This window comes from Amphiprion ocellaris, chromosome 16 (assembly GCF_022539595.1).
Source record: "Amphiprion ocellaris isolate individual 3 ecotype Okinawa chromosome 16, ASM2253959v1, whole genome shotgun sequence".
Classification (NCBI taxonomy): Eukaryota; Metazoa; Chordata; class Actinopteri; family Pomacentridae; genus Amphiprion; species Amphiprion ocellaris.
Window position 1 is genome coordinate 16,910,250 of NC_072781.1, and position 12,308 is coordinate 16,922,557.

General features: G+C 40.9%; 1 protein-coding gene across 5 annotated transcripts in view; it reads right to left on the reverse strand.

The window, feature by feature from the left end:
- arid4b (AT-rich interaction domain 4B) overlaps positions 1–11,976 on the reverse strand; it is a 44,962-nt gene extending 32,986 nt beyond the window's left edge. For 3 of the 5 annotated variants that reach the window (XM_023278012.3, XM_023278011.3, XM_023278010.3), the window contains exons 1-2: positions 11,785–11,976; positions 9,612–9,660 (exon numbers count right to left, since the gene is read on the reverse strand). In XM_023278012.3, the coding sequence (XP_023133780.2) occupies positions 9,612–9,617 (6 nt within the window). In that variant the 5' untranslated portion in view covers positions 9,618–9,660; positions 11,785–11,976. Of the gene's footprint in view, positions 1–9,611; positions 9,661–10,341; positions 10,874–11,290; positions 11,390–11,784 lie in introns of those variants that run through there. The other 2 variants (XM_055018426.1, XM_055018425.1) reach the window with 2 other exon arrangements.
- Positions 11,977–12,308: the final 332 nt, after the last annotated feature.

Below are 12,308 nucleotides of genomic sequence, written 5' to 3' on the forward strand. Positions count from 1 at the left end.
GCTGCAAAGCGAAAGTGCTAACCACTACGGCACTGTGCAGCCCCACCCACATCATAATTTTGAAAAATGTTTCAAGTAGGCAAAGGGATGAGAGAAGGGAAGCAGACGTGGATGTGTGAAGCGGGAGTTGCTCACTGACATTCTCAGGCGAGAGAAAAATGAAAAAATGGAGAATGACACAGAATTTGCCACAATGGGGTCTTTTGAGGTAGAGGACTTTTCCCCTCAAGCATCCCCTGAAGCGGACATTAGTGTGGTAAAGGACCATGGTGGTCTGAGCTGTATCGAATCGAGCCGTCGGGTCTAGCCTGAAGCCGGAGCTCTCTGACCCGAGGTAATGCCAGTACAAGGGAGGATGGGGGCAGTCTCCGAGTGGCAATGTTAGTTAGGAAGAGTGTAGCAGCAGAGTTTAAGGGGGAAGTATGCAGTTCTGTGGTGCTTCTACAGCCGTCAAAAGTATGAGTCAGAACCACTGCAACAAACTGAAAATGACTAAAAAGATGGTTAGCAAAAAATAGCGTCTCAATCATTGATTTTTTAAAAATGAACATAGTTTCAAAGATTTACCCTCAAGCATGACACTGAAGGAAATAGGCCACCTACCTCTGATTAGAGGGCGATGTTATTTTTTTACATAGAAATTTCATGACATAAATAAATCCCAAAAGACTGACTCTATGTTAGTCTGACTCAGCAGATGTAAGCCTGCCACTGGCCGCTCTGGTTAGATGGTTTTCTTGACTCCTTTCGCTATTTGCATGTTATCATTTTCCAAGTCCACTTCACTATGGCAAACAACAACTACCTCTAGGCTAACATTTGTCCATTTTCAACCCATGAAATGCTGATTGTCATAAATTCAGCAGAAATGTCGACATCGACACCAGCACTGATGTGTTTCACCACAGCAGAGTCACATAATTTAGTTTAGTTCAAATGTGCGCTACCTCTTCCGAGCATTAGCATTGCTGGAATCCTGCTTTTGAGTCTGTGTCACTGGCTCAAGTTCGGGAATAGAGGTTATTCAGATTCTGCCAAAACCACTGACTGGGCATACCAGTGAATACATTATCAAAACACACCAGGAAAAAACTTTAAGCTGTACCCAAAGCTGTATTTTCACATTTATGAGCCATTTTATTTATGTTTATTAGTGTTACTGTGGGCTTGCTTTAGAAATAGCTTTACAGCTGAATTAAGTGGGAAAATATATATTTTATAAGGATTTAGTTTTTGGCAGACAGTGAATATTAAAAGATTCCTTTCAGGATGAGGTTCAAATAATGATGATAAGAACACCCCTAATCAGTGTCATCACTGCCAAGCTAATAATCCTAAAATGGCTAAAATGCTGCCCTTGTGAGGTTGCATATCCTTCCTTCATTTATGTGTACATCTGCTAATATTTAGTCTAATAAGACATTAACAGCGATGAAGATTATCTAGATAAGCAGACTGGTGATCTGACAAGGAAACACTGTCATTCTATTAATCAGACAGGTGTTACCAAAACTGCCTGCCAGCCAAATTATCATGCACGAGAACCACAATTTGGCTGTCAAGCAAAAGGGATGCTCCGCTCTGATATCAAAGCAGATACAGTACTGTGCACTAAAAATAAGAGTGGTTAGTTGCCAACTGAAATCCAGTCAGTCTTTGTGGAATAAGAATTGCAGGGATGCTCTGTTGATTTAGAAGTAGCATCTCACATAATTTTTTTATGTCACTCTGGGAAAAAGACTTTGTACACGTAGCTCTTAGTAATGAGGCTCTCTGTGCACTGTGGTTAAAAATAGTGATCTGCAAAAGTGCAATAAAATGACAGATCATTTTGGAGATGTAGGTGTATCAATGTCTCACTGCAAAGAAAAACTCTACTGAATCAAATTACAACTTAGACTTGATACAAATATCAAATACATCCAAGGACATCTTTTTTTTTTGGCATAGTTTATCATAGTTAAACCAGGACAGGGTGCCTCATTTCCACTGTCTCTGGGATTTTGACAGATGGGATTCAGGGGGCAGAGTCCGGTGCACTTCAGCCTTCCCACCTCTCAGATAAACACCTCATTAGTCTTTAGTGTAGCCTGGCCCGAGCACCGGCTGTCCTAGCCAACACCGGGTTTACATGACGCAGCAGCCATTTCCAGAGACTGACCAGCTCTCTTGTCAGTCATGGCTGCAACACAAAGCTGGACCGCTACTGTGTGCAAAACACTGCCCTGGCTCCTCTTTCATATTAATACTTGTCTCCTTTTGCTCCCTCTGCTCTAAGCCAGTTCTCCTTTCTTCTTTTTAAAGAAATACTAGTGAGTCAGAGAGGGCAGTTTGGGTTATCTTGACAGCTGTGGTCGTCAAATGTCTACAACGTAACAAGGCCGGGGTAATAACACACTACCGAAGCCTGAATTACATTTGTCGTGCTCACATGCCAACACAAATAGAGGACAGTTTGTTGCCTCCACTGATAACTCTCCGCCTCCCTGCACTGAGCTAAAACTATGAAAGAAAATTCCAATCCTTGGATTAGATTGCTATTCTGCCTACAGCTGTCTGGAGAAAAACACTGACTACTTTTTTTTATTTTCATTGCCTCTGCCAGTGCTGAATGACAGACAATGTCTCCCCCGCTCAGAAAGACCAACCAATCAAGATGACTAAGCTCAGAGAGGCGGAATTCCTGTGCCTTTGGGACACGTAACATCCTCTCGCCAACTCAAGATAACGTCATGGACCTAATAAGAGCTGCTATCACCTAAGATTTTGTCATTAAAAGAAAAAAAGAGCAGAACAGTATTTATTAGAAGCCTCAAGCACCACTTCAGCCACTACATGCAAAAAGTCAACGTGATGGCAACAGCAGCAATACAATCAAAACAAGTTCTATCTATTCACCTAACGCTACTGATGTGGAAAATACTCTCCAGGCACATGTGCTTGATTAAACACATACAAATGCGACTTGGCATGAGGAGACAAAACGCACCTGCGGCTAAGATGGCAAGAAACAAACCTGAACTCTTCAAAAAACTGCAGCTTGACTTTGCTTTAATACACCACATCTGAGAGAAAATAAGTAAGTCCAGGCTAAGCAGTTGCACCTCACTGATTACTGGTGATCTAAAGCCTGCTCAGTGGTTAAGCCTTTCCAGCCAGGGAACAAAACAGGCAACGATGCTAGATTAAAGTCAGAGCTTTGAAATCATTCAAGTTTTACCAAATCAAAACATACTAGAGTGACACTGGCAGCAGCAGAATGAGCTCGGTTTGCGCTCAATAAAGAGTCTCAGGTCATGAAAAATTTAACAGCCCACTCCATGGTTGGAAAATAAATGGCTGCTTATAGAGCATTTCTTGGACAGCTTGAGCGACTACAGCATTTTCAGTCTACAGTTCAGTAAAAAGACGCCCCCTGGCAGCAATCAAATAGTTAAAGCTGCCATACTGATGGCTCAGTTGTAGGGTGATGTGTACGGGTTCACTTTATACTATTAGGGAAGGAATCAAGCAAGCCTCTAGGGATTCCCTAAAGGCAGTAAACATCTCCTCATGGTCTACTCGCAGTCCACACTGTGTGTACGCTGAAAAAAAAAAAATCCAGTGTTGGTACACAATCCTGGCTCCGTAAATGGGAAACAAAGTGGCATGGACTGCTCCACACAACCCTACTTCACTGCGTCCTGTGCACATGACTTGTCCTGTGCATATTGCTGATGTATTAGAACACACTCACACAAGTCTCTTAAAATATTCCCACTGCCCCTCATTCACTACTGTTAAAGCTGATATGACCATCCCAATCAACAACACTATTGGCTCAGACCGATTCACAAGTCAAAGTTCATCTTTGCTGAACTCCAGCCTCAGAATTTGCATGGTCAGCCAACAGAAACAATGCTGTCATTATGAGTCGTGCATTTGCGATGCATTTGTTGAAGAATCAGTGTAGTTTTCTTCACTTTCATGGACTATTTACAGTGTGTGGCTGCTCACACGTTATCTCCACTAAATCTACATCAGGCCCATTAAATTCCCCTTTTTGTTGGACTGACTCCAAGTCTGACAGACCCATATTTTCACAACAAGTCCATCGGGAAAGTCATAGCAATGTCAGCTACTTTCACTTTATATTTCAGAGGAAAATGTTGCGCTTTTTACTCCACTACACTTATTTTACAGCTATACTTATGAGTTACATTGCAAGATATACACTCTATGGACCTACACAGGTGTTTTGGATTGACTGGGTCTCTACTCGGGTGTAAATTGGGTGGAGCTTTGCTTTGAATGACATGATGGCATGATGCAGTCTAATAAAAATGAAATGAAAAAGTAATGGAGTGTCTTCCCATCCTGGCTGCAACAACAAAACAATTGGAAGGGTCAATTAAGCACAATCTGTATGTGCCCACACCATTCTAAGAAGACCTCTAATGAGGCAACCGAGGTGAAAATGCCTGGGTGAGTTGTGAGTATGCAGACTCTTTCAGATTTAAATACATTAAATAAGACAAAATTAAAAAAAAATAGAACTTCATTAATAATTTCTGATTAAACTACTAACACAGTATAGAAACTAGTTATAGAAACTAAAAAGTCTTTTTAATTCATTTATATTATTAATTTAACGTAACAGTAATTTGGGTGAACTGACCCTGAAACAGACCAGCAGAAGAGATGTTGCTGTGCATTTGAGGGGGAAAGCTTCATCTAAAAAGACCTATAATAAATGAACAATAATCAGTTAAATCTGCTGACTGTGTAGCTGTCAACATCTTTTTATTACTTTATTGAATATTTCCTAAACATTGAAGATGCATGTCAACTGCACCATCTTATGGTACCTTAAAATACATTTATATTGTTACCAAGTTACCTATTATCAACTTTGTTAGTTCATTTATTGATTAGAGAGATCATGCCCAATATATAGTTAATGGAAGCATCCACACACAAAATAATGCCACTCCAGTGGCAGTACGCTGTGCGATTGTGAAAATTAAAAAATTCTGTAATAAAACACTTGACAGGCCAGAAAAATATTTCAGATTTTAGCAAACAGATCAGACTTTTGCTGACAGTAAAATAAAATCATTCTGACAGCTGTGATGGAACTCAGGAGTCAACCTGAGGACAACTGCTATGCAACAAATGATTAGGCTGTAGCTTATTAACTGTGACTGTGTGACAGCTCACCTGTCTCAAGTCTGAAAAGTGCACAGTGTTATTTACTGTTAGATCCTGATTGATCCTGTCTACATGCCATTGATAATTTATACTATTAAGTAATTAATGAGTGGGAAATTGTAGAGCAAAGTAAATGAAGCAAAACTTACACTGTGTGTGCACTTTAGTCAACTAAGGACATACAAACTGAACAGTGTGTGCTCTCAGTAACATTTATGGACCAATGTTGGTGCTGAATAGTGCAACATGCCTGATGTTCAGACTTCGTCCTATTTGCAGAGAGAGTCTGTTTAACCTATATTTTGTTCCTTAAGGAGGAACTTTGGCTTCCTCTTATTTGGCATGAGATTCGTCTGAGCAGCATGAAAATGAGAGACAGAGACTGAAAACAAGTGTCTCACACCAAAAGCGAGAGAATTGGCAACATTGATGCAGCAAGGCGGCATATCGTTCTTTGTTCTTTGTTTTAAATTTTTTATTTTTTTTCAAATTATAAGCTTTAACTAAATGCATAGGTAATCGGATTACATCTGTTGTTCTGTGACTTTAACAGAATATAGTTACCTGTTTTCTTATCCTTATTGCATACTGCTGTTCCATACATTCTGTCATTCCCAAAATACAACTGAAATCATAAGTGTTGGAGTCTCGGTTTGTGTCAAAGTTTGTGTCATTTTCACACCAGTGATGCACCTCACATCCTCAGCTTTTTTGGTCATTACTGTTGCTACTGCCCAGACTGTGCACCTCTCAGGGTGCTCGAAACAGGAGGACGTAACATGTAAATGTCTCAGCCCAATCAGTATTACCATGCAAGTCCATTATTTTCATTCTGAGAACTGCAATGTGTTGAAGTCTGTACGACCACACAAAACTGCTCATTTTTAAATATATTCAGGGACTGGGCAGCGTTACGTAAACACAATAAACAGCAGTTTCTGACCCATTATATTGAACTATAATGAATAGGCTTGTAGGCTGAACAAAGGAACATGCAAGAGGCATGCAGGAAAGAATTAAGCTCCCTCCCAGCCTAGCTCACACGTACAATAATCCTGCTGTGAATCACCTCTTTGTCCAAACCAGAGTCACCACAATTCCAGTGACTGGTACTTTAGCAGGAGTTGCCTTGGCAATGCCATGGCAGCTTTAAACTAGAAAAAAAAAATTCTTAAAGCATTTTGTTTACACAATTATTTCCTAAAATTTAGGGCAGTCAGCAGCACTGTTCCACCCTGGTCACCAACCACTCCTTATTTTTCACTAAAAATTTATATAAAATTTTGCGTCAATTTAGGATGGCTAATAAGATTTTGACATGTCCTTATCAATCACAGACACCCACGCTGAGAGCAAACCTGTGATCTATTAGAGGCAAATACACTTTCTTTTTGCACTTACCTTCTATAAGACTTGTATCTTGCTCTTATTTGCACCTATCTCTGATGGCTTTAACATTCAACACCCAAGCAATACGTATAAATCGACCAGCATATTACCAGACTGGAGAACTTTCCTCCTCAGCTAAAAGTATATACAGTAAAGCTTAGTTATATGCCAGTAAATCAGACTAAACACGACTCTACTAAAGTGCTGCAAAATGTCTAACAAAGTACTTTGTTACCAGGCAGGGACATATTAAGCGTCCTACTGTACATGACCTGCTGAGGCCCTCTTCCAAAATGCATAAATTTGGATCAAATTACCTCAGTACCCCATGCTGTTCACCATCACTATGGCAGCTGAAGCTTGTCTAAATGCAGGAATAACTCATCTAAAATATGTTTTGCTCTCAAAGCAAATCAATTTTCTTGTTTTGACACAACAAAGCAGCTCTGGACTGCCAATTGCAGTTACAGGACTACTCCAGGAAATTACTATTTTAAAATATTCACCAAAAAATAAAAAAATAAATTAAAAAAAGGATTTCAGAAAGAACAGTGAAAATGGAAACAACAGAGACAGATATACATATACCAAATCCTACATTTCCCATAGTGCAACTCAATAACATATTTTATTAGACATCCCCTGCCTCCCTCTTACAAGCCTGAAACCTTCACTTTGCCACTCATCTTGTTTGTTATAAACATCTGATTGTCAGACCATGTCAAAGGTATTTTTTAATAATACAAAAAGCTCTCTTATCAGAAAACCTTGTGAAATACTTCTTATTAAAAAAAAAGAATCATGTTTACACCTGTTGAACTGCCACTCTGTGTTATGATATAGTCATATAGTGTACAATAGGCTACGTCGAAGTTTTTGTTGTTTTGAACATATAGTGAAAGTACCACTGCCTTGCATACATATACATATGTTATGAAGTTTCCTGGGCTGGTGATTGAGCAATATCAATATCAATTATTTACACTCACTCAAAACCAATAGTTGAAGACAAAATTTGCCATAAAAATTAAAGTCTTAGTGTGTAAATTTAGAACAACATAAACACCAGCACAAAACATGACTTAATTTACTAATGTTTTACAAATATTTAATTAAAAGAACTTTTCAAGATTTCGGCTGTAAAAATGCTACCTTTCTTTCTTCCAATTTGGGCCAATGTATTTGCTAAATAACAAAGACAGACTACTGCTAAGCACTCACCCAAATATGACAACACACAAATATATTTGTCTTTGTGTAGAAAGTCTAATACTTAGAGCATTTTATCCAGCATATGGTGTTTAAGCAGTGCGTGCAGCTTATGAAGAAATGCTGTGCACCATATGCCTAAGTGATATGAAATGCTAAATGAATATAATGAAAAGTTGTCCTAGTTACAGAGCAGTTTACAGTTTAGGCACTGAACAGATGCTCCTACACACAGCGGTAAAATAACTGAGTGCTCCTCCAGCATCAACAGACCCAGACAACGCCGATCACTATGACGACAACAAAATGCAACAACATTAAACTGAAAATGTGAAAGAAGATGTGAAATCATCACTCCTTTCAGAAGCAATATGCGGATAGGCCAGTGTAAGCATAATAACCATCTAATATACGCCTCCTGCATTCCAACTGAGACAACTTTAACTGTGAAATTGTCACGGGCACTAACAGCAACGTATTTATTCAATTCTCACATATTAAGCCTTTTTTCAAATGTCTGTGTAGGAAATCAAGGAGCAAAGCAGGCCCAAAGTGTGAAATGGGTGGTTCTGCTAAACCCACATTTTCCTATAGCATCCATGACTCAGTTCATTGAAGTGTATTTCTAGTCGTAGCAAACAGAATTCCACCGCCTTCCTGTGACACAAACAAATTATTATATAACCACAAACTATCCTGCAGATCAATTCAACACTACTAGTGGGACAAGTGTGAATGCAGCGTTTTGGAAGCAGACAAGAAGTAAAGCTTTGTATTAGATAAAAAATTATTTCCCAATTTCACATGGCAGATATGGCAATTATGTTCACATCCAACAATGCTTAGGGTTGCTATTTAATTGGATACTTTGGCAGCCTGTTGATAAGTCTATTAGTGGGTGGTGGTATAGTTTGATTAACCACAATAAGCATAACACCATTAGGGCCAAAGTGACAGATTACAAATCACTGCCACAGCAGCGTTTAATGTGTCCACCACAAACTCTCCAATCATAAAGCTTGTCAGAGTGATCACATGTTCTTCTCTGATGCTGTTATGCAATGCATTACCAATAAAAATGTAACTAAACCAGATCTTGTCAAAGCTCCTGTATGTTACACTAATTAACTGAAAAGTGAAACCGCTCTGCAGGTTGTGATGCTACACACGGCTCGCACTGCAACAATTGACAAGTTAAGACACAAAAGCCTGCAGCCATAACAACAGTCACAACTGTGATCCATTGAAAGTATAAGAAAAGATTAAATAGCTCACTTCACAGCATATTCCCCAAACAATGACAGCTGGAGCTTTATCAAATTGAATAAGGCTGGAGAAAACAATGCCAGAGTTTTGAATATTTCATAAACTCCACGGCTCATTTATTCCACTATTCATATATAAATCCACAATATATGCCACACCTTTAGTATGGATTCAGATTATCACTGCACATTCAGGCCCCATCTCAGCACATAATTCAATAACACAGCATAACAAAGCAGAACGTCAAAATTACAGTTCTCAGTTTGTGTTTGCAAATACAGCTGAAGCCACTGGAAACTCAATATCATGCATATCAAACACATGTATTACTTTGGCCTGTATCCAAGACACTTGCCTGGCTGTGTTTGAACAAGACCAACATTTACATTTAATAAAAGTTCACACTGGCAATATTCATGAGAACAAAAGTGGGACGAAGCCATGCATATGAAACACATTTAATAGTTTGTGTTTAATCCTGCAGTTTACATAAGAGCTGAATGAAAGTGAGCTGCAAAAGAGTTTGCAAAGAGACAAAAAAATATGAATGAACATACCTTCATCTCTCTATGAGTCCTCTAGGTGACCAGTGCAACGAATCCGATGCTGAAAACAGAGGTGGAAGAAGCTGTTAGGCATCACACTGAGTGCCAACTTCAGTCTGCCACAACAAGATACGATTATGTTATGATGACATCACTTCTTCTGCTACACTGCTGGATGCCATGAAGAAAGCTGGGCGGTAGACGCACACTTTACATGGCTTTGGAAAAACACATCGGGGCTGCACATCATTTTGCAGTGAGTTAGGACTTTAACCGATTTAGGAGAAAGACAAGGATGTGTGTATCTCTGTGTGTGTGCCTGAGCTTTCCAGCCACATTCCCCTTAAAAAAATATGTGTTGCAAAGTAAACCGTGGCCAGGCTGATCACTCATTCGCAGAGCCCTTAAAGCCGTTTATGTAATGCCCAGTGTACTGTTGTCAGTCACCAGGGCTGACTTGGCTTGTGGCAACGCGCAGTAACTAGTCGCTGGCCAAAGCAGCGAGAGTCTCGTGTCGGTTGAGCACAAATGCAGAGATAATGTTTAAGATGAAGTGACAGACAGTGAGGAAAAGCCGCTCGGTTCTCCGAGTACAGCAGCGTGGTGCCGTCTGCACTGCACTGACTCTACCAACACTACAGCAGAGGATGACGCCATTTCTGTAGCTGACAGTCGGCTAAAAAGGAGAAAACACTTGAGCGCACAAACACTGGAAATTGCGGGAACGCTGATCGCAATTCACCTGACCGTATCAGAGCCATTTCTTTCTCCGGAGACGGATCTCTTTGGTTTTTTTTAATTTTCAGAGCAGGAAATCTGCTCCGAGAGCGTTCGTTTTCGCTTCTCCCCCTTGTCTCGGTGCGCTGCGCTCTGCAGAGTCCACTCGACAGCAAAAATAGAGCGATAATAACACAGCCACCGAGCCAGACCTTCACACAAATGTCATATTCCCAGCCGTGTCGTAATAACAACGTTAAGTCGGAACAAAGTGAGGATCGTGCCGTGCAGTCGCGATTAAAAGTCACTTTCTCTCCTCACAAAATGTTCTCTTTATCGACTGGTCTGGCATTTCGCTGACTGTTCACTCAGCAGCGATGAGCGAGGGTTGCTGCCTCTGACAAAGAAACAAGTCGACGGAACGGTTCGCAACAAGGTCAATCTCGAGGAAGACTTTGCAACGCAGCGACATCGCGTTAAATCCTGCACAACATTTTTTTTATTGTTAGAAGAGAAGCCAAGGTCGCAGCCCTCGTTTGTGGTCGCGTTGAATGATCGCGGAGGATACAATGTCATCCGCCCCAGACAATTTGCTAGACCAGCCGCTGCGAGTGGAGTGACTGACCACTACCAACAATAAGCCCGAGTCTCGATCGCCTTATCCCCCCGTCCTAAAACCTGGCACCATGGCTAACCAAAGCGTCGAGCACCATTTAAACCTCACTGATGATTCCTCCCCAGTTTTCTATGCTGCCAGTTACGGAAATGTGCAAAAATACTGGTCACGCACACGCAGCATTGAGAATAACACCAGTCCTCTCTAGCAGAGCGAAATTAGTCTGGTTTTACAGCCACAACTGATGAGTTTCTTGATACGAGGTAGCCCATCTGGTCCAGCCTACACTGGACAAGTCAATCGTTAAGAAGCTAACGATACTGGTGGCACAAAAGAAAAGCCTGACAATGCAGTTTACCTGTTAAACTACACCGTTTAGCTCGGCGGTCGACAAATCACATCCTGCAACGATGTCGAGCGTATACCAGTGGCAAATTGTTTCGTGTAATATCACTTTTGACGGCTATTAAGGAACACCATGACAGGCGCTGCTCGACGACAACCTCCCCGAGGATTCCTCCGCTCAACAACACAACACTCCGGTGCTTGTCCAGCACACTTGAAACTATTCGCCCTCGGAGTAGCATAACCTCTCACTGTGCTCATCAGCTTAATTTGGCTGGCTACAGCATAACTTTGTTATCGAGCTGACCAAGTTTTTTCTGTATTTTCGGCCGTCAGCTTTTTGCTGTCCAGTCGCCCAATTCATTCATTCCCCAAAAGCCCCCTAAACACAACACAGCATTAGTTAACAAGTTAGCTAACGTCAAGGTTGGCTTGGTAGCAGCAGGGAAGCAAGCTAGTAAAAATGTTCAAAATAGCGATGGCTTTGCCGAACAAAAGCAGCCTTACCTATGCTGTCAAGTTGAGAAACACTTATGCTTTTCGACGAAAGTGTATTAGTAATCCATAGGAACATTTATGTGAAAAAGCTGACAGGTTTTAACGTCGTCCGTTGGCCCCCGGTTGATGTTGGATGCGGATGGGTAAAAGTGGTTTTCGCAGAGAGCTGCTGTTTGCCTTGTTGAGTAGCTCCTCTAGCCTAGCTCTTTCTGTGATCTACACCCCGCCTCCTGAGAATGATCGACGGGACGTTTGTCCCGCCTTCCAGAAAGGCGAGCTGGTTCATTGGATGATACAGTGAAGGAAAACGCCTTAGTTGCACACGATTCGTTGATCCGAGAGAAAAATATCTATGGTAAAGTGTACGAAGTAATCCTACTGGGTGGTTGTCACAATACAGAGAGAAAAAATGCTGAAAACTACAAACCCCAGTTTAGGAAAACATGTGTGTTCGATATGTATCACAGACTAGTCCGGTAATAGAAAGATAGTGTTTCCTATGTCTCCACAGCTCAGATGTGTTTACCGGGCTA